General features: G+C 30.6%; 3 protein-coding genes across 3 annotated transcripts; 2 read left to right on the forward strand and 1 right to left on the reverse strand.

The window, feature by feature from the left end:
- The first annotated feature begins 6,033 nt into the window (after window positions 1-6,033).
- On the forward strand, window positions 6,034-8,213 carry LOC133675352 (pentatricopeptide repeat-containing protein At3g48250, chloroplastic). Its single transcript, XM_062096706.1, has one exon. The coding sequence runs from the start codon at window positions 6,208-6,210 to the stop codon at window positions 8,104-8,106; it is 1,899 nt and encodes a 632-aa protein (XP_061952690.1). The 5' UTR covers window positions 6,034-6,207; the 3' UTR covers window positions 8,107-8,213.
- Window positions 8,214-8,826: 613 nt separating this feature from the next.
- Window positions 8,827-12,896, reverse strand: LOC133675653 (pachytene checkpoint protein 2 homolog). The gene is made up of 14 exons (XM_062097101.1): window positions 12,649-12,896; window positions 12,495-12,558; window positions 12,288-12,394; window positions 12,071-12,138; window positions 11,671-11,774; window positions 11,484-11,588; window positions 11,115-11,204; window positions 10,953-11,028; window positions 10,292-10,361; window positions 10,129-10,199; window positions 9,912-10,002; window positions 9,559-9,686; window positions 9,311-9,433; window positions 8,827-9,227 (listed from the first exon to the last, which is right to left on the reverse strand). Exons 1-14 carry the CDS (start codon window positions 12,788-12,790, stop codon window positions 9,084-9,086), a joined length of 1,383 nt encoding a protein of 460 aa, XP_061953085.1. The 5' UTR covers window positions 12,791-12,896; the 3' UTR covers window positions 8,827-9,083.
- Window positions 12,897-18,400: 5,504 nt separating this feature from the next.
- On the forward strand, window positions 18,401-19,506 carry LOC133676254 (high-affinity nitrate transporter 3.1). Its single transcript, XM_062097899.1, has 2 exons — window positions 18,401-18,684; window positions 18,856-19,506. The coding sequence occupies exons 1-2, from the start codon at window positions 18,552-18,554 to the stop codon at window positions 19,341-19,343; spliced, it is 621 nt and encodes a 206-aa protein (XP_061953883.1). The 5' UTR covers window positions 18,401-18,551; the 3' UTR covers window positions 19,344-19,506.
- Window positions 19,507-21,723: the final 2,217 nt, after the last annotated feature.

The raw sequence follows: 21,723 nt of genomic DNA on the forward strand, positions 1-21,723 counted from the left end.
CTTCGATCGTTTTTGCTAGGTGTTTCTTTGGGAAGTCCAATATTTTTTTCTTGATTTTTTATGAGTTTTTTTTTTAATTTTATCATTTTGCATAAAATAATTTGCCATTGAGCTTTGTTATTTTTTTTACTTTTCCTTCTGTTTAGTTATTTTGATAACGGATTTAACAGATTAATCCAAGTTAACCTGAGTCGATACGATATGTTTTCATCTCAATATTAATTAAAAGATGTTTTCAAATTTATTTGTATTCAAACTAAGTTTTTAACTATTATCTCAATTGTCTCCGAACCTATAAAGTTAACTAGATCACATCAAATTAATTTTAATATTGTTTAAATTTATTTTTTATTAGAAGATATATTAACAACACTGAATATTTTTTTACATTGAAAAATTAAAATCAATCTAACCCACCTAACACGGTGCAATCATCTATTATATTCTAGGCTTCTAACTTGTCATGGCCGAGAGAAAAATTGGGATATATTAAATTTTCTTTCTTCCTTTGCCCGATTTAACAACACAACCTGGATGGAACATTTGTTTCAACTCATGTTCAATCCATCTAGGACTTGTCTTGCCCCCTTTTCATTACAAGGACTCCATTTGAATGAACATTTTTGCGAGTGCTTCTCACCTTTAATCATGAGGCAATTCTTGAAATTTTGAATGAATAAGGATTGATATTTAAATTTTTTAGATTTTGTTTCTTTTTGAATTTTAAAAATATTTTTAAATAAATTTGATTTTGTTATTTGTTTTAAAATATATTTTTTATGGTTCTATCTCGTTTTAATGTGTTGGTGTTAATAATAGATTTTAAAAAATAAATAAAATATTTTTTTATAAATTTTTAAGTTAAAAAAATACTAGTGTTAAAATTAAATATTTAAATTTAATGTTTCTGGGTAGCCGCATCACAAAACTTTATTGCTATATAACAATAAATTAAATATTTTATTTATTAAATATTAAATAACAAAAATTAATTTAAGTCAAGTGACAATCAAGAGACAATCCGTCAATTTCCCATAGGGGACCACTTCTACATTCCCTTTCAATCAAGCGGCTGTTTTGTCCAGGCTCCCTGCTTGAAGCCCACCGTTGCTGTTTAGCTCTACTGGAACATCTCTCTCTCCTCTGCCTACCTGTATTATTTCTGTTTGATATTAAAATAAATATTATTTTTTAAAGTATTTTTTATTTAAAAATATATTAAATTAATATTTTTTTAATTTTTTAAAAAAACATTTAGATACACTTGGAACCCGGACCCACTATCCTAAATAACCAAAGAACAACCGACACTTCCCGCGAGAAATTACAGCACGCCCGTTAGAAAAGGGGGTGGTGGTGGGCCCGTAAAAGTAAGAATCCTTTTAACGGGTGAAACTTCGCGTGGAAGACAAATGAGGTGGGGGCCCATATTATATCGGTGGGCCTGTCTGTCCTGTAGTGTCTCACTATTGTATTCCACCAAAAGCTGACTTGGCAACTGAGAATCTTGTTGCCGCCAAAAATAGTTTTTTCTTTCTTTCGTGTTTCATTTTGATTTCTCACTCATCCTCGGTAAAAAGTACAAAAAAAAAAAAAAAAATCTTTTCTAGTAATAATAAAAATTTAGGATCAAGTAATTTGTTTGCACTATAATCTCAAGTTCAAGTTATGTAGTTGTTAATATGATAATTATTGGATGTCGCTAATTTCAGGACCCGTGAAATTAATCGAGGTACACACAAGTTGATCCAGATATCCATATTAATAAAAAAAATTAAATTAAACTATGCTCTGGAATATATCAAGATTAAAGTACTTGATGGATAAGTTTGAAATATAAATATAGACCAAATCATTCATTTTATGTTTTCTCCTATTCATAAAAAAAATCACTTTGTAATTAATTAATTCAGTCAATTAAGCGCTTGGATTTTTTTTATTTAAGATAAGTGAGTATAATTTTTTAAAATTTCAAAATGAAATATTCAGTAAAAAGAGTGGAATAGATGATGAAGTTAATAGAAATGCGAGGAAAGTTAATGATAATGGATAAAATGTAGGGAATAATTTATTTTTTTAATTGGTGAGATAATTTTTTAATTTTAGGAAATTATACTTAATTTGCTAGAATAAAAAGATACATGTGTTAATTGATCGAATTAATAACATTGGTTTTTTTTATGAATTTATGAAAAACATGGTGCAAAATAAAATATTTAGTATAATTGTTTGTTTTTGCGTTTTAAAAGTATTTTTTAAAAAAATTAATTTTTTATATTTTTTTCTTTGCTTCAAATTATTATTTTTTAATATTTTTAGATTATTTTGATGAGTTGATGTCAAAAATAATTTCAAAAAAATAAAAATATATTATTTTAATATATTTTCAAATAAAAAATATTTTAAAAAATACTTTAAAAAACAACACAACTACACTAAACATTTTATGCAGTGCTTGTGCTACTCATGCATCGCCTTTTTTTCCTATTTTATATGGTTGATTTCTTTTCTTCCTTTCGCTTCTCTATTTTTTATTTTATTCATTTTTATCATGATAATTTAAATTAGAATATTTGATTTATACATTAGCATGCATGCATCGCATTCAATATTCTCTTTAAGCCGCTCTAAATATAATATTACATTCTAGGACAACTTAGATTTAAACTGTAGTATTAAGATTTCAAACCAAATCAAAAGATACCAAACACACAAATATACACACGAAAAAACAAAGGAGAAATAAAGAGACCATGCATTATTTTCTTTCTCATATACTGCTCCCAACAAAATAAAGAAGAGGTAGACTAACTAATTTAAAAATAACAACAAATAAACTGATAACAAAATCAACAACGAAAAAAGGTAAAAAAACTTACTAGAACTCATCCAGGTTAGCATGTCAAATATGCGACCTAGTTGTGATACCATGGTAACCCCGTCGAAAGTAAATTAAATAAAACAATAAAGCTCAATTATCAAATAATTCAATGTTGAAGGATGCAATTGAAAAAAAATTAAAAAAAACAACAGGAAAAAAAAATTTAAGTCAATCTAGGTTAACTCGTAAACCTCATGACCAAGAATATAGGATTGGGGCAACCTCGTAGACAATAAAGAAAAAGGTGTTAAGTTCACTTCTTAATAAATCAAATACTAAAAGATGAGATCAATAAAAAATTAAAAAAACCTAAAAAAAGATAGAAGTCAGCCTGTGAAGGCAAACCCTAAAAAATAACGAAGTAAAATTCTCAATTACAAAATATTGAGAAGAGAAATTAAGGGAAAAGGCAAAAGGATGATATTGAAAATAGCAATAAAAAAATAGGGCTAAATTTGACATCAAAGTAAATTGAAATCAAATGCTAAAGGATGATATTGAAAATAAAATTTAATTAGAAAAAAAATATTAAAAAAAGAAATAAATAATAATTAAAAGAATGAGGACCAAATTTGATATATAAATTAAATGAAACCCAATGATGAGTGACTAAATTGAAGAAAAGAATTAAAAAAAAAAGATGAAAAAAAATAGCAATATAAAAAATAAGGACTAAATTGGATATAAAAAATAAATAAAAAGATACTTTTGTATTTTGTCAAAGAGAAGAGAGAGAAAATGAGGGGATAAGAAATAAGTCCGTCAGAATCACACTGTTAGTCTACCACCAACATACGCCCCTCAATAATGAAGATTTTAATGTGCCTCTCCCAACATCGTTGTGGAAGGGTGGTGTTAGGTCATTGAAGGAGAACACATGGGGCGCCCAAAAAGTGCAAGTTCCTCCCATTTATTAACGTGTGCGTTGTAATCGCCAATAACTTTTTTTTATTAAAAGACTAGATTGCCCCTTACCTCACTTGATAATAATGAAAAAATCAAGATCAAAAAGCCCTTGACACAAGTTATAGGGGTTTTTTTTCTAAGGTTACTTTCGTCATTTTATTGTACTTTTAAAGAGTAAAAAAATTGAAAATACCCCTAGTCAATAGTTAATCAAATTATACTTTTAAGGGTGTTTTAGCCATTATACTGTGCAAATATAGGGTTAAAAAATTAATTTACCCACACTTAATCTAATAATGACTAGATAGACACTACATAGGTGGTTTGTGCTATGTTGCGAGCTGGGCTAAATTTTTTACAATATAAAAATGATATTCATTCGATGATAACCTGAAGCAACTCAGGTTAATTTGATTAGCACACTATCCAGAAAATGAGATTGGAGTAACCTCAGAGGAAGAAAAGTGAAAAAAATCACAAATCTCAAAATTCAATAATCTAATGTCAAATGATGAAATTGAAGAGAAAATTTAAAACCAAAAACATCAAAGAAAAAATTTAAGTCAACTCAAGTTAACTTGACTAACATGTTACCCGTTAAATAAGATCGAGATACAAGCTTTTAAATTAAAAAAAAAGAAGAACATATGAAAAAAGACCAAAGTTAAATCAATAAAAAAAACTTAGTCTACCCGAGTTAACTTGACTAACCTGAACCCGGAACAACCCCACAAAAAAATTTATGTGTGAATAAATTAGATTTCTAATATAATAAAGTACCTTGGTCACTGTAAGCCTAAACGGACTGTTATATATATGTGTGAATAATTTAGATTTCTAATATAATAAAGAATCTACAGGAGACAAGAAGATATTAAATAAATCAAAATAACATAAACATCATATGATACAAGATTTCAAATAAAGGTTCATATTACTTTTACTGCACCATAAAACTTTCAAATTGAAAAAGATCTAAAATCACAGGAGTTTTAAAATAATTATTTAAACGTGTATATATATTATATGAGAAATTGTTAAATATATTAGAAGTTCTATTCGTTCTTCTCACACAAACAAGAAATTCATTATGAAATTATTTTCAATATTATTGAATAATTCCTCTATATTATGTATCTCTCCCTCTCTCAAAGAGAGAATTTCATCTTCTCTGGTTAGGAGCCCTTTTCTTTTGGTTATAGAAAATCTTCATCCTTAAATATCTTTTTCATATTTTTATCACTTGTATTTTTTTCATCGTTGTTTCTAATTATGATATTTATTTGTTCCCTGTGTTTTAAATCATTGTGATCAAAATCTTTGTCCCTAGAGTTCTCCTAAAAGTAAAAAAAAAACAATTTGGTTCTTGTAGGTTATTGAAAAATAGTTGTTAGTTTGCCTTTAAAAAAAAAAAAAACTATGAATGATTTTTTTATAAAATTACACCGCAATGTGTTTTTTTCAAAATGATTTGAAATCATGAGATAAAGCTAGTAAGCGAATCCATGGCAACTAGATTTCAATCCTTATAATGGATGGCTTCAAGTGGTTTTGATCAATTGCATGATTTCTAATAATCTAATAAAGATTTAATTCAATCATGACTAGAATTGATCATAATTATTAAACCTTGCATGATTTGATGGGTCAATCTGAAACTTAATTGATCAAAAACTTAATTTAAACTAGATTTTAAACAAAAATTAACTTGGAGATAACCTAATTAACTTGACGGATAAATTTATGATTTGTTTATCTATTTAAAATTTGATTTTTAAAAAATTTTTAAAACAATATCATTTATTTTTTAAAAACAAAAAACTAAATCAACATCGAAATCCAACTCTATTAATAATAAAAAAAATTTCATTTTTTTTATTAATTCAGTCTCTTATTTATTTCTGTCATCGTGATTTTAGATCACCACCTACTTTGCCCGGGTATAAAGAAACAAAATCAAACCTTTTCACTTAAAATTTTACTTTGCTTGAAATCTTGTATTTTTTTTAAATTAATGTAGGTATTTGGGTTAATTTACATGTATTTTAATAAATTTTATGAACCCTGAAGTTAACAATCATGGAAGCATTCAATGATCCTGACAGAAATCAAACTTATAATTATTAAAAAAATAAATTTAAAATCTAACCAGTTAACTATCTCTTATAATTTCCTTGCAAGATTTACTGTTTTAACATGGGATGGATATAAGAGTCAGAACCATTCTCAGCACCTCCTTGGCCCGTCAACTGAGGCCTGCCTTCAATTACTGTGGGGGGTTTCTCCCTCTTCTAACCATTTACGACTGCAAGCCCAAAGTCCTTCAACCTCTTAGAATTTCAGGGTTTTAGGTCTCACTTCACTTTCCTAAACCCTTCCTCTCTCATTTTTGCCACAACTTGGAGTCCCAAAAGGCAGCCATGAATCGAGCGAGAACAATCCTTAAATGTCTTAGACTCTACAGCTCGGTCTGCTCGAATCAGCTTTCCACAACGCGGTCACTCTCCACTCAGGTGACTCACTTCTCTTTCTCTCCTTTCTCTTTGCGCGCTCTCTCAAATCATTCTCATAATACTACTTACCGGTTCAATACCCATCAAAAGCTATACTTCTCATCAAAACCAAACTCAATTGTAGAGCTTTTATCGACAAATGAATGGTCTGCAGAGTTGGAAAACGATTTGGAAAGTTTGAGTCCCTCCTGGACCCATGAGACAGTCATCTATGTTTTGAAGAAACTAGATAAAGACCCACAAAAGGCGTGGGATTTCTTTAATTGGGTCAGTGAGAGAAATGGGTTCAGACCCAGTTCCTTGCTTTATAGTTTAGTTCTTAGAATAGTTGTTAGCAAGGATTCAATGAAGAAGTTTTGGATTACCATAAAGAAAATGAAAGAAGAAGGGTTTTATATTGATGAAGAAACTTATTTAACCATTATGGGGATCTGTAAAAAAGAAAAAATGGCTAATGATGTGGCGGCTTTGAAGCATTTTTATGATAGGATGATTGATGAGAATGCTAAGGATAATGTAGTGAAGGATGTTGTTCGTATTATTTTGGAGAGAGAGTGGAATAAGGAGATTGAGAAAAAATTGGTGGGAATGAGAATTGTGTTGACGGATAATTTTGTGATTAGAGTATTGAAGGAGCTTCGGAGTTATCCTGTGAAAGCCTTGAGGTTCTTCCAATGGGTTGATAGGCGTGAAGGGTATCAACACAATACTGTTACGTATAATGCCCTTGTGAGGGTTCTTGGTAGGGATGACTCGATTGGGGAATTTTGGAGTGTTGTTGATGAGATGAAGAATGCGGGTTATGAGATGGATATCGACACTTATATAAAGATTTCGAGGCAGTTTCAGAAAATCAAGTTGATGGAGGATGCTGTCAGGCTTTACGAATTTATGATGGATGGCCCATTTAAGCCCTCAGTTCAAGATTGCTATATTCTTCTACGGAGCGTCGCGGCAAGCGATAATCCAGATTTGGATTTGGTTTCTAGGGTTGTAGATAGATACAAGGCAACAGGAAATTCCCTTTCTAAATCTGTTTATGATGGGATGCATAGGTCCTTCACGAGTGCAGGGAAGTTTGATGAGGCAGAAAAGATTGTGAAAGCTATGAGAGATGCAGGGTATGAGCCCGACAACATCACATACAGTCAGTTGGTTTTTGGACTCTGTAAATCAAAGAGATTGGAAGAAGCATGCAAGGTTTTGGATGAAATGGAAGCAGGAGGATGCATTCCAGATATCAAGACTTGGACCATTTTGATTCAAGGGCATTTTGCTGCTAATCAAGTTGACAAGGGATTATTGTGTCTTGTCAAGTTGACAGAGAAAAACACTGATCCTGATGCTGATTTGCTGGATGTGTTAGTAAAAGGTTTCCTCAGTCAAAGGAAGATGGATGGTGCTTACACATTTCTTGTGGAGATGGTGAACAAGCTTCGTTTGGTACCTTGGCAAGCTACTTATAAACTTCTAATTGAAAAGCTCTTACAAGTAAGAAAGCTCGAAGAAGCAACAGACCTTCTACGCTTAATGAAGAAGCATAACTACCCGCCTTTTCCTGAGCCTTTTGATCAATATATATCCAAGTTTGGGACTGTGGAGGATGCTGTGAATTTCTTTAAGGTGCTAAGTGTGAAGGAGTATCCATCATCTGTCGCCTACCTTCGAATGTTGGATTCCTTTTTAAGAGAAGGCAGAGATTCTGAAGCCAGAGATCTGTTGTTCAAGTGCCCTCACCATATCCGTAAAGATCATAAAATCAGCAAACTTTTTGGTTCTGCAAAGACGGGTGATAAGACTGCTTGACTTTTCTTTTATTTTTCTAGTATACATGAAATTTGTAAGTTATGCCATCACGAAACATCGTTGGAATCTTTTATATTTTCATGTGTTTGAAGCCACATTTGTTCGAATACCTGTTTATTTTTCTAGTATAATTCATGTCTTGCTCTGGGTATTAGTTTAGTTCCATGATCATGGGACCTATTAATTTCACGTGTGATTTTAGCACACTTTTTTTCCACATCATATATATATATATATGCGCGCGCATGCATGTTAGATTAATCTAGATTTACTCGAGTTATTTTTTTATTTTATTTTATTTTTAAATATTAAATTAATTAAATATTAGATTAAATATTTTTTTTATTTACTTAAAGTTCTTTAAGGTTAATAGAATCTATAATCTAGTAATAGATTAATCCGAGTTAATTCAAGTTGATCAAATATATTATTTCAATATCTTTTCAACAATGTTATTTTTTATCATTCAAATTGTTTTGATTAAATCACATTAAGTTGATTCCTATATATTTTAATATTTTTTTTAATAAAAAACATTTTAATAACAATTGAGTATTTCTATATGTCCAGGGAAAATTTAATCTAACCTAGCGCAGAGCTGACAATTATCTAGACGAGTATGAAATATTTGCCCGCTCCCTTGTGGGTAACTTAACGCACAAGGGCTCTAGTTGCAGAGAGATAATGCCGGGGCTAATCAGTTATTAGTATTGCAAGACATTCAAAAGGAATTGAAGAAACATGTTAACACTCGGTATAGTTGACTATTTACACGCGAAATTTTCTTCAATAAATTTCTACAAGAGCTGGCACGAGCTTAAATAGGCAGGCAGGCTAAAAAAGATATCCAGTCCCTATATAACTAATTATTTCATGTTATGAGTAACCCTGAATTGAGACATGAGTTGCATCAAAACAAGGCAGGTCTTTTACATTTAGTGTTTGACACATTTTTCAGATGGAGTAAAAGCTAATAATCAGGATTCAGGTAGCTCAGAATGCTCCCTCCTTGCTGTATCTATCATTGCACACAAGAATTCGCTAGCATTACAACTGTATGGATTTGAAAGAGCTCCATGCGCCAAAAATGGAAGTTTTCTTAATGATCTTCCACTCATCCCCTGCATAAGTTGATAAGAAGCCATGCAATTGATTACTAGATCATTAACAGGATTCACTAGGGATTGAAAGATTTACTGCTCACCTCACATGCCTCTGCAGCTTCAAGCAATTGCTTGCAAAAGTTCAGCACAGGCTGAGCTTCGGTTGGTGCATTTAATTTCTCTCTCAAGGTTGAATAATCTGGAAGCACGAGATGGTCAGAGTCCTGCAGAAATTGCAACAATCATTATAATGAGATTAATTTGACCATTCCATGTCCGCATGACATCAGTAGAGTTCTTGTGATTGAGGAATCAATAGAAAGCCTGAAAATTGAAACAGAATTGACACCTGGAAATTTGATACTATTCCTGTTCGCAGGAGTTCTTGCAAGCAGGATCTTAGAATTTCATAACGAGCTTGAAGAGTTGGAGGACCAACATATGCTTTGATGTCAGCTCGATCAACAAATGCAATATCTGCAACACAGTAACTGCTAAATCAATACATTATACCAATATAAACAATATTCTTCCTGCTCAATCCAAAATCTAAACCTATGAGAAAGATGCATGCATTCTTTTGAATTCCATCAAATTATATTAGAGGGAATCTGATCTCGCTGGAAGAGAGAGAATATGGAATTCAAGCTAGCATCAAAGTCTGAAAAAACTGCTTGGTATTGAGATAGATCATTGGCTCACCAATAGCAGCAGTTATATTTGATGTAGTCAGGATGATCACATTTGGTGATGCTTTCAATTTGTCCATCTGCGTTAATAGAGCATTCACAACCTACGGGGCATATTTCAACAAGCAGAAGGCATAAAAACCTCATAAGAAATCATGTTACTCATTTATTTATCTGACTTCGTTAAGGAAATCAGACATTAGTTCGGGAGTAGACAAAAGTGGCAGTACTCGAATAGAATCTGAAGGTTCAGAACCAGATAATGCAGCTTTTCTAGCAGCAGCAAGGCTTTCAACTTCATCTGCAGCATTACCAAATCCATAGCATTACATGCTAGAATGAAAAGAGACCGGTATTGGATATTAAAAAACATAATGTCGTCACAGATCTCACCAATCAAAACAAATACCAGATTGTTTTCTTCCTCTATCATTTCCTGTATTTTTTGGAAAAGCTTTGCAACCTGTTCCAATAAGCAAATTCAATGTTTTGAGATTTTGCCTAAATTGATCGGTCAAACAAGGTAGATAAATAACTAGGTAAAGATCAGTGGGTTGAGAATTTGACATGAGCAGAGGAGTCATATTGGAAAGGAAATTATCTTCAAATCTACAAATTCTAAACCATTTGATTTTGCATAAGATAACATGAAAAATGCATCAAGGTGATTTCAAGTAAAACTCCAGTAAAAAGCAACTCCCATTGCATTGGAAAGGAAAACCATTACAAATAATTATGGTCTGTTTTCTGTTTCCTCTTAATGCAGTCTAACAGAAAAACCTTTTCCATAATATTCTTTTGTGTGTGGGTGTTTGTTGGGAGAGGGGGCAGGAGATTCAATAAAGATATAACAATTTTTACTTCCTAGTGGGAACATAGATTTACCAAGAAACATAGCTTAGGTTGACTTCAAACAAGGACAAACAACCAAATCTCAAACAAACAAAGTTGTGACTTGCTAAAACCAGAGTTATACCACCAAACATCCAAATGAATATAATAAGCTAGTGCCAGAGGTAAAATTTCTCAAAGCTTATACAGCTTGACAACATACCAGCTTGCCACTTTCAGAGAACCATTTGCTAAACAAAGAATGAGCATTCACTTCAATCAATTGGCATTGGGGGTATCTGATTAAAAAGGAAGCGTAAAGCTGAAATTAATATGAAATGAATTTGTGATAAATTATGTTCATCAGAGAAGGTTATGTATAAACCTGGAGTTAAATCGTATTGATAGTTTCTGAGCCAATGCTTTACATAAAGATGTCTTCCCAGTCCCTGGAGGTCCATGTAAGAGAATAAGGCTGCAAACATGATGGATATACCAATTAAGCATCAATTTAAAGCATGACACGTTAGAAGCAACAGCTTTCCAAATCTGGTTTAGATAATCTAAATGCATTTGTGGTTTTAAGATTTCATCCCATCCCAAATTATTGCATTAGTAGCAAAGCCAGTGCACTGAAAGGAGAATGCTAGGGGTAAAAAGGTTCAAAGATTCTCTACAGCCTCAAACTAGAGATTTTGTTTGCAAGAAAACTAATCTGAATGACCTGCAGACATATTAAACAAGACTTCCTTACCGATTCCATGAAACAAGAAAAGGATTAACACCCTTTTCAGTAAAGAGCAATGCACTGGCTGCATACCGCAGCAACCTTTGCTTGAGCCCAGATTCATAAATTAAGCTACAAAAATCCAATTGCCATGCCATCAGTTCCTACATCAATTAACTTGAAAAATTAGGATCAACGGAAGTTTCAGACAAACCTTTCCCACATCCCATCAAATTCCATAGCTGGAAGGATCCATTCATTAAAGCTAGAAAGTTGGCCATCCCCACTTAGCTCCTCACATGGTCCTTCCTCACTAAGCTGGCAAAGCAGCAGTCATTTGAATTTTGAAACCACCAACTCAACAAAACATGACTTGAAAGTCAAAGAAACAACGGAGGCTCATGACACAAAAGGAAAAAGAAATTTATAAATATTGAATCAGCTACTCATGTTTACCACCTAGAACAGGTTATAACGTTGGATTTTCCCCTTTTTTTTCCTTACCCAAAACAAACGTTAAAGTTTCTCAAACAGGCATTAAAGAAACATTCCTATACTAGCAAAAAAAAACACAGAAAGAAGAAAACCCTATAAACCTATCCAATCCATAGTACCTGAAAGACATGTACAACAGGTTTGACTTGCCAGAAAAGAAGAATATCATGATTGGTCACCCATTCATCTATGATACAAAAATATCACACAACGTTATTCAGCTGATAGACCAAAACAGCATTAACTTCCAAAACCTTTCATTTTCTTTTCCCCTATATCAGAAACCAAAGTAACAAAAAGAGAAAATCGAACATGTAATGAAATAAAAACCCAAACCTGTATCGCAGACACTTATTCTTTGTACATTTTCAAATAGAAATTGGTCATCAATTGGCACCGGAATTGGTCCATCAGCATAGCTTAAACTCCTCTTTTCAAGCATTCTATCAAATAAAGAGAAAACCAAAAAATTGTCTTGTCTTTTAAAATTAACAAAAAAAATCCCACAAAACAAAACCTCCAAAAAAAGAAAAGAAATCGAACCTTTCAACAGCTAACCGAACATCTTCAATGCGAGCGGTGCTTGAGGGTTTTAAGCAAACCTCAACTGCATCAAAATAATAATAATAATAAAACACTTCAAATTAAGAGCTTCAAAATCAAAAGATAATAAATATGGAAAACAAGAGGTGGGTACCAGAAACGAGGAATTTGTGATGAGTGTGAATGGGGGAAGGGGATGAGGAGGGAAAAGAGACACCATGTCCATCGGATACATCATGGGTTGTGGTGGTTTCGATAGATTTTTGAATTGATATATCCATGGGAGTTGTTGCCATTTCTTTACACTGCAGTAGAGAATAGATTGGGTTTTTGTGGAGATTTTGGTGTGCCTAACCCTAATTTTTATTTTCCTTTCCTTTTTGTTTTGAAGTTGGGCGGGAAAGATGATTTTTTGGTAGCGCCGTGTTTGTGTGGTTTTTTTGTTTACTTTCTTTCTTTTCCATAGTGTTCAGAATTTTGATAAATGTATTTTTTATTTAAATATATATTAAAATAATTTATTTTATTTTTTAAAATTTATTTTAATATTAATACATTAAAACGATACAAAATCATAAAAATATTCATTTGAAGTTAAAAAATTCAAAAGTTAAAATTTATTTTTTATTTTGTAGGTTTCCTCGCATAGCATTGTTTTTTTTATTGTCTTTTATTTTTTGAGTTTTTTTATGTAGTTATTTAATATTGTGTTTATTGAGGATATATCCTTGTAATTTATTTATTTAGTTATTTAATATTGTGTTTATTGAGGATATATCCTTGTAATTTATTCCTTCTTATTTTTTTATAAGACTATTATAGTTTTAACAAAAAGCCCAATCATTTGGTTTGTTCTTAATTTGTATAAATTTATTTGCTTTTCATGTTTGCATAAAATTGAAAGTTAGGGAGATAAAAAAAAATAAATAAGAAAAATAAAGGCAGTTTTTTAGTTCCCCTCCTTTTTCGCTAAATTTTGCCTAGGGTTTTGTCAAAGTTCTTTTTTCAGTCACTTTAGTTTGGGAATCAAATATTTTGATTCAAAAATTTATTTTGTACTCATTTAGATCCATTATTTAAGAGAAAAGAGAAAGCGAGTTGTTAAAAAACAACGAAGGAGAGAGAAAGTTATCAAGACTATGGTAATGAAAAATATTATTTTTGGTGTCAACAAATTCTTTTCGACAGTATGACTTCTATCAAAATGTTCTTTCACCTTCATCTTGTTTGAAAAAGTAGATAAAGTCTTATGAAGTTTTTTAGAATTAAAATGTATTTTGAAGTCGATTTTTTCTAAATTTAAGATCCCAAATAGGATTTTAAAGGCCTATAAAGTGTTTTTTATATGTTTCCAAGAGAAATATTGGTTGAGAAATGGGTTTTATAGATCCAAAAGTTTAGACCCTGATTTTTCGACAACCACCATGTTTGGAATCTAAGTTTATAAACAACATGCTATATACTACAACAAAAAGAAAAAAAAAAAGCATTGTTTACCTTTTTTTTTTTCAAAAAAGAATAGGTTGTTCACCTCTACACATAAGAAAAATAAAAATAAAAATAAACTTAGGCACATAAGCTCGAGTTTTCAGGTCCAAACATGCCTGGGCTTGGGTTTCTTCTCGAACCCAAAAGCACCTCGCCCTTTTTATTCATTTTTTTCTTTCAAATTTTTATTCAAACCCTTTTTTTTATTATTATTTTTTAGTTTGAATACTTTTATTTAAAATTTTGAGCAAGACCCCCGTTTTAAGTTTTAGATTGTTAATCATTCAGCTGAACAAAAAAAAATTCAAAAAACAAAGTTATTAAACATAGTAAGCATTATGATATAGGTTGTAACTTGAAAAGGTTAACCTGGTTTCACCTAAATCTATCCAAAATGTTATTGTCATGGTATTTGTTTTTTTTTTTTTATAAAGAACATCTTGGATTGATGTTGTTTTATTTTTTTTTCTTTTGAAAAAGTAAAGATCTTTTTATGACATCTTGTATTTTGGTATTGTTTTCACAAAGGCCATGTTATCATTTCCGCCATCACACTAGATTAACGTTTGGTCATTATCATGAGACGGAAAAGATAGATACAATGAAGATAAAGTAGACATGTTTTCTTATAATTTATGTTTTAAAAGTATAGAAATTCATTTCAAAACTATCTTAGAAACAATATTTTTTTTCTTTATTTGTGTTTCTTTAACCAAACATACTGCTATCTTTTTTGTATTTATTTATTTTGTCCTAAAACAATAAGATAATATTTGGTTACTGTTTTAAAATAGAAGAAACAGAGATAATAGGGATTAAGGAGATAAGAAAAAATATGAGATGGAGATTTTTTTTTGTTTGGTAACTTTTCACATTTCACTATGGATTAGAGCAATACATTTCTTTTTATTTTGATCATCGAACTTTTTCTTATATGAGATTTGATCCTTTATGGCCATTTGCTTTTAATCTATTAAAAAATGACAAGATTTAAAAGTAGATGAAAACACACAAAAGAATTAAGTGGTAATTTCAAACTAGCTTAAAAAGCTAATTTTGGTGGTATTACTTTCCAATTGATATATTTCAGTCCATTTGGTTTTAAAAATTTTATTTTTATTCCATAACTTCATTTTTTTTATTTTCTAGTCTATAAGTTTGAGAGATGAAAGAGAAAGAGTTGTCAGATTTTAATTAAAGAGAGAGAGAATCATTATAAACACCGATTTCAGCTACGAAAAAAATTAATCTTAGTTTCAACGGATTTTATCTAATAAGAGGAGTTCCATCATGGTGTTTTTTTGCTTTAACCTTGTAAGGTTTTTTGAACTCAAGATGATTTGAGGTTTTGGCTGATTTTTGGGTAGTTTAAAATTATAAGCAAGTTTATTAAAGTTTCTATGGTGTTTTTCAGGTGTTATTGGGTTAAAAATAAATTTTTACATATAAAATAATATCACCCTGTCTTTTGAGCAACCTTCTAACTACTTTAACCTAGGTTAACATACGGCATGTTGTCTGTACTATTTTTCTTAAAATTAAAAAGTAAATTACATATTGTCCATCCTCTAACATAAAAACAAAAAGCCTGACATGTGGATCAAACCTATTTTTAATAGGTCATACATGCAGACCCATTTACCTAGCCTATTTTTTTAATTGTTTCCTACATTTTACATTGTAGTCCATTCAAATAGATTGGTTAAAAATAATTTGAATTGTTTTTAGATAGCATTGAATTTTCAAAATCTTTGGATGAGTTATTATATTAGCTAAAACATTTTTTTTATTAAATCTTTCATGAAATTGTTTTCTTAATTATTTTTTTGTCACTATCATTTTAGGTTTTGTTTAATTAAATATTGTTTAATTTTTTTTGTTTATTTTTGAGAAATTTTATGACATTATTTTTATAACATTAGCAAACACTCCTTTTTTTACGGCCTTTCATGATGGTTTTTTTTCTTAAATTCTTTTTGGTAGCTTTTCCCTTGCATGTTTGCTTTTATTGTTGTATAGTAAAATACAAAATATTATAAAAAAAACAAGTTATTAAATCCTCTAGCTCACATGCTTAGCTGGTTTACCGGAGTCAATAAAAAATATTATTGTCTCAATATGTAAAGAAAAAGGTTAAATCAATGTTTTCTTAAAAAAACAATTATTCTTGATATCAAATCAAATCACATTAGATTAATTCCTACCCGGTTAGATTTGAAACTTGAGCTAGGTAAAGGCTCAAGTTAAGGGTCTCTCAACTCCTCGATTTATTTGTAATTATCATTAATAACCCTTTTTACATTTACTATTATCTTTAGTCCTTTATTTTTTAAAACAGACAAATATAATTTTTGACATGCATTAAAATTTTTTCTTGATGCTATATAAAATACGTTAACAATGGCTATAACTTTTTTAAAAAAAGTTTTTAATATGATACATGGTGCATCACAAATCAATGTACCCTTTTCTTTTTATTATGAAAAATTTTATCTTGAATAATTCATTAAATTTGGTCTTTATTATTTTGATTGTTATTTTTTTTGAATCGTTTTTCAATTGATTTTGTTTTACTATTTCACCCTCCTTTGCTTTTCTTCCTATCAAAATTAATCATTCTTCTTTTGATTGTCATTTTTTTGACATTGAGAAGTTTTTATTTTAAATAATAAATGATTTTATTTTACGATTTAGCCCTATTTTGATTTTTTTTTCTTATCAGATTTAATCCATATTCCTTTGACTGCAATTTTTTTTTTTTTTTGCTTTGGCAAGTTTTAAAAATTTATACTTTTAAATTGGCTCAACTTCTTGATTGGATTTAGATCCAGGGTTTCATGGGTTGCAAGTTTTTAAAATTTTACTAGGTTTAGGATATTTGGCCGAGTTTGCTTGTTTTTTACAAATATTTTTTAATCTCACTCGTATGATTTTTTTATCTTTAAAATTTAGTCCTTATTCTTTTAATTAATGCTTATTTCATTTGACATCATTTCTTTATTTTTTTTAAATTGCATCCTTAGATTTTTTTAATTAAATTCTATGCTTGTTATTTTTTATTGAATTGATTGAGAATTAGACTTCTTGATTGAATCTAAGTTAAAAATTCCATGGGTTACGACTTTTAGAGATTAGACTAGGTTTAAGAGGTTCGCTAGTTTTGCTTGATTTTTTTTCTAAACTGATGTTTTCTTCTTCTTCTTTATTTAATTTTTGTTTTGTTTTATTATTTTTTATGTTTTGATTTTATTGGGTTAGCCATTAACAACTTCTTTCTATTTCACCTCTAGCATTTTTTAATCTATAAATAATTTATCAAATTACAAATATTTTTTAATTCACCCATGTAATTTTTTAATCTTTCAAATTTTATCCTTGTTTTTTAATTGAAATTTATTTTCTTGGGGATCATTTTTTTATTTTTCTCAATTTCACCCCCTACCATTTTTTAATCTATAAACAATCTATTAAATTACAAATTTTTTTTAATTTTATTCCCTATGATTTTTTTAATCTTTCAAATTTAATATTTATTTTTTAATTATTATTTATTTTATTTGAGATTTTTTTTTTAAGATTTTATCCCCCTTAATTGTTTTTCTCTTTAATTTTATCCTTGTTAGAATTTCATCTTATAAGAGGCTAGACGCCATGCTCCATACACCACATCGCAACTTATCTCGGGTACATGGAGCATGGTGTCACTACGGCTAGCTCGCGTGAGAACCTAAACACATACAGGGACAATTAGAGGAAGTCTTGCATCATTACGTGCACTTGATTCACAACTAACTTGTGTCAATGAACATGATTATGAACCAAAAAAGTTGATTTTGAATTCATGAACCTCTTAATTTTTACAAACCGAACGCATGGCTAAAGCAATCAGGTCCATTTAGGCTAAAAAAAAATAAGTGGACAAGGTCTGTATTCTTGACTGATCATGGACCTAAACCATGCCCTTGTTAAGCTTAATTTCAATTGTCACTCGCATATAATTAACCATGTTAAATGCGAGTGACAATTCATGACTCTAGAACATTCTCTTTGGGCGACCAGTAGGCCAACTCATGGAGGCAATCGACCCTTCCAATTCATTTGTCTTGCTAGCTCAGAAATTCCCTTCACAAATCCTAGCTTCCTTGATTGTTTAATCTTTCAGAGTTGCTAGGGGATGATTGATCGATCAAGCCATGTATAAAAGTCAACTAGAATGAAATGTATAACTTTATGGTACGAGATGCTCGTTAACCCCACCCGTTCCTCATGCTTAAAGGCCTCCTATCTATCATATTAAATAAAAACTCTCTTTTCACATTATGCCAGCAAAGTGTTCTTGGGTATTACTCGTTCTACTTAGTTCAAGATTTTCTATTGCAACTCGTTCGTCCTTGTATATATAAGGTAAACCCAGACGGTCTGCTCACTCCATCATATCATCACTAGTGTATATCGGTTATATACAGTGGGATCATTGCCTCTTCTTCTACCTTTCCTAGCTTTTGGTGTTTTGCTTCAAATTAAAGTGTTACCTATATAGTGCAAGAAAAGAAAATTATATATCTAGCAATGGCATCGCGTGCTCTTCTCTTGGCATCACTTGTTCTCTCCTGCTTTCTATTGCCAGCTTGCTATGGAACTGTGCTCTTCTCTTCTCTGCAGAGGACTCTTGAAGTCACGGCCTCACCAACATCCGGACAAGGTAACACGATCCGCATGGCATCGTTCTCCTTCTTGTCTCTTCTTGATTTTCAACTTCTCAGTTCTACTTTCAGATTTAAGATTGTTTTCCCTCCTTGATCTCACCATGCATCCAGTGCTACATCCAGATTTAACAGCACAGTACAGAACTAATTATTAATTAACTTTGCAGTATTGAAAGGTGGTGTGGACAAAATCACCGTGACATGGGGGCTGAACCAGACCGTCGCAGCTGGGACTGACTCGACCTACAAGACCATCAAGGTCAAGCTATGCTACGCTCCCATAAGCCAAGTTGACCGTGGGTGGAGAAAAACTGTGGACAATCTAAAAAAGGACAGGACTTGCCAGCACAAGATCGTTGCTAGACCTTACAACCCTGCTAACAGCACCGCCCAGTCCCATGAGTGGACTGTTGAGCGTGACGTGCCCACTGCCACGTACTTCGTACGAGCCTACGCTTACGACGCAGATGAAAAGGAGGTGGCCTACGGGCAAACAACAGATGCAGGCAAGACCACCAATCTGTTTGAAGTCCAAGCAATCAGTGGACGCCACGTCACAATGGATACTTGCTCTATATGCTTTAGTGTTTTCTCTGTCGTGTCCTTGTTTGGTTTCTTCTACAACGAGAAGAGAAAGGCAAAGAGGCCTCAGTGAAGCGAACAAGGCAAAAAAGAAGGTGAAGTTTGCAGCGCTACTTTTGAAGAGTTCGAGGGACATGAATGAAGGGAAGAAAGGACAGTCTTGAATTTTATATCCATGTATAATTAGTTAATATAATTTTTATAATATATTAATGTCCTCAAATATTTGGTTTGCACCCGGCCAAGTGGATCTTGAATTTAGCGTACTTCATCGAAATAAATTTTTAGAAGGTGAACGATAATTGTCATGGTTCATGTTAGTGAAGTAACTTCTCGTTTCTCTCTTGAAAAGACAAATGGTTTTTAACAAAAATTATTTTAATAAATTTTTAAATAAAAAATAATTATTATTAGAATACCAACGTAGCTCTAACTCGGCTTCTGCTAACCTTCATCTTCACCCAGGCAAGCGCCAACTGCTAAAAGACGTACAGCATTCCATCCTAGTGTTCTAGGGCAACTAGACCCAACTTTTATATTTTGTTTTTTCATGAGCAGAATAAGCACATAAAAGAAAAGAAAAATATTTTGTTTTTCAGATCACCAGGTTCCTATATAAATCACGACTACATTTTTTAAATGAAACAAAAATTTATGATTGTTTCGTATCGTTGTCCAAGATTGCTAGAATAGTGATCTTACGTACTTTATAAACATGCAAGTTTATATATATATGTATATGTGTGTGTATATATATATCATATAAAAATTTTAGTATACATACTAAATATATATCTAAACTTGGATAAGAAATTAAAATATAATCCTATTATATATACTAATTATATAATATATTAAATTTAAACTAAAATAATGTAGAGTATTTAATATTGTTAAAATATTTCAAATATAGCAAAGCTGAAAATATGTTGTCATCGAGCATTAATAATTATTTTTAAAGCTTTATTGTTTATTATTTTATGTAAATTAAATATATACAATAAGTCTTTTAAGATTAAAACACTTCTATCTTGTTTAAATACATTTTTAAATAAGGTCTACAAACTAAAAAAAACTATATAACTCAAATGTTATTTTACAAATATTGAACTTAAACTCTAGATTGGGAGAGCAAAAAACAAAGGTTAAATAGAGGTGGAAATTGAAAAAAAAAAGATCTAAGAATTAAGATGAAGAAGAGTTGTAAAATTGTGTAAAATTCTACGAAAACACTTTAATTTTTATAGTGAATTTTGAAAATAAAACTGATAAATAATTAATTTTGATAATTAATAATATTAATTCTTGCTACTACGTCTTTTAATTGAATAAAATTTGTCTAGAAACCATTTAGGTTTAAAAGGGTTACTAAAAAGATTGATTAGACTTTATTCATTGGCTGAACATATTAATGGATTGATAAAAAATAATTCTTCATGGGAATTGTTTTTTTATAAACTCGAATCTAAGCATAGAAAAATAGGTTAGCAAAAATAATCCATTTGTAGTTCAAAAAAATATTTTACGATAAACTCATACGGTCATACCCAAGTTGAGCTAGGCCGTACGCATGTGTGTGTATGTGTTTTAAGTTCAAAACATGCTTTACTTAGGTCATTTTCCTCTAAAAACCTGGGCATCATATGGATATAATTTTAACTCTTTATTTTCTCACTATATAAACAACAAAAAAGTCTTGATTTTAGAGATGATTATTTTCAGTTCGGTTCTGTTTTTTAAAAGTAACAAAACTGATTTAAAAAAAAACAAACCGAAACCGATTTTGGTTCGGTTATTTCAGAACAAATTTGGCTTGGTTTTTTTCCGGTTTGGCTCGGTTTTTTCTGGTTTGGGCTCGACTTGGTTTTTTCAGTTTCAGGCTTATAAAATCAAAACTAAACTGAACCGGTCGGTTTTTTAAAACTTTTAATCTGTTTAATCATTTTTTTTCACGGTTTGGTTTTTTCAGTTATTTTGTTTCTGGTTTTATTGATTTAATCAAATTTTCAGTTTTTTTTTCTCACCCCTACTTGATTCTTTCCTGTGTTGGATAGAGTTTTAGAGGGTTTTGGTTTTCTCCAAAATATGTTAATCATGAATTTTTTGAGATCAATTTATTATTCATCTATAATTTATTTTAATCATCTCTATGTTCCATGTTAAAAAACTTATATTAGACAATAAAATTTAATAAAATTTTAATTTTAAAAGTGAGTAACATCCACTTTTAATTTGACTCTAAATGTACCTATTAATCATGTTTCAAACAAAATTTTCCAATACCAATCACTTGTAAAAAAAAAATTTATATGCATCGTGAGTTAAATGAGAGAATTTATATTCATCAACCTGAAGGTTTCATTTCTAAAGATAAAATAAAACCATGCGTGCTTATTGAAGATGTCATTGTATGACTTGAAATAGTCATTGAGGTAATGGTATACAAATATTTG

This window comes from Populus nigra, chromosome 16 (assembly GCF_951802175.1).
Source record: "Populus nigra chromosome 16, ddPopNigr1.1, whole genome shotgun sequence".
In the NCBI taxonomy this organism is placed as follows: Eukaryota; Viridiplantae; Streptophyta; class Magnoliopsida; order Malpighiales; family Salicaceae; genus Populus; species Populus nigra.

What these genes read in the sequence shown, in the direction of transcription:
- LOC133675352 (XM_062096706.1), top strand. Translation starts at nt 6,208, where the DNA reads ATGAATCGAGCGAGAACAATCCTTAAATGTCTTAGACTCTACAGCTCG.
- LOC133675653 (XM_062097101.1), bottom strand. Translation starts at nt 12,790, where the DNA reads ATGGCAACAACTCCCATGGATATATCAATTCAAAAATCTATCGAAACC. An exon ending in GTTCGGTTAGCTGTTGAAAG is followed by an intron (nt 12,395 to 12,494) that starts GTTCGATTTCTT and finishes TTTATTTGATAG; the next exon opens with AATGCTTGAAAAGAGGAGTT. An exon ending in CTGTTGTACATGTCTTTCAG is followed by an intron (nt 11,775 to 12,070) that starts GTACTATGGATT and finishes CTGCTTTGCCAG; the next exon opens with CTTAGTGAGGAAGGACCATG.
- LOC133676254 (XM_062097899.1), top strand. Translation starts at nt 18,552, where the DNA reads ATGGCATCGCGTGCTCTTCTCTTGGCATCACTTGTTCTCTCCTGCTTT. An exon ending in CTCACCAACATCCGGACAAG is followed by an intron (nt 18,685 to 18,855) that starts GTAACACGATCC and finishes TTAACTTTGCAG; the next exon opens with TATTGAAAGGTGGTGTGGAC.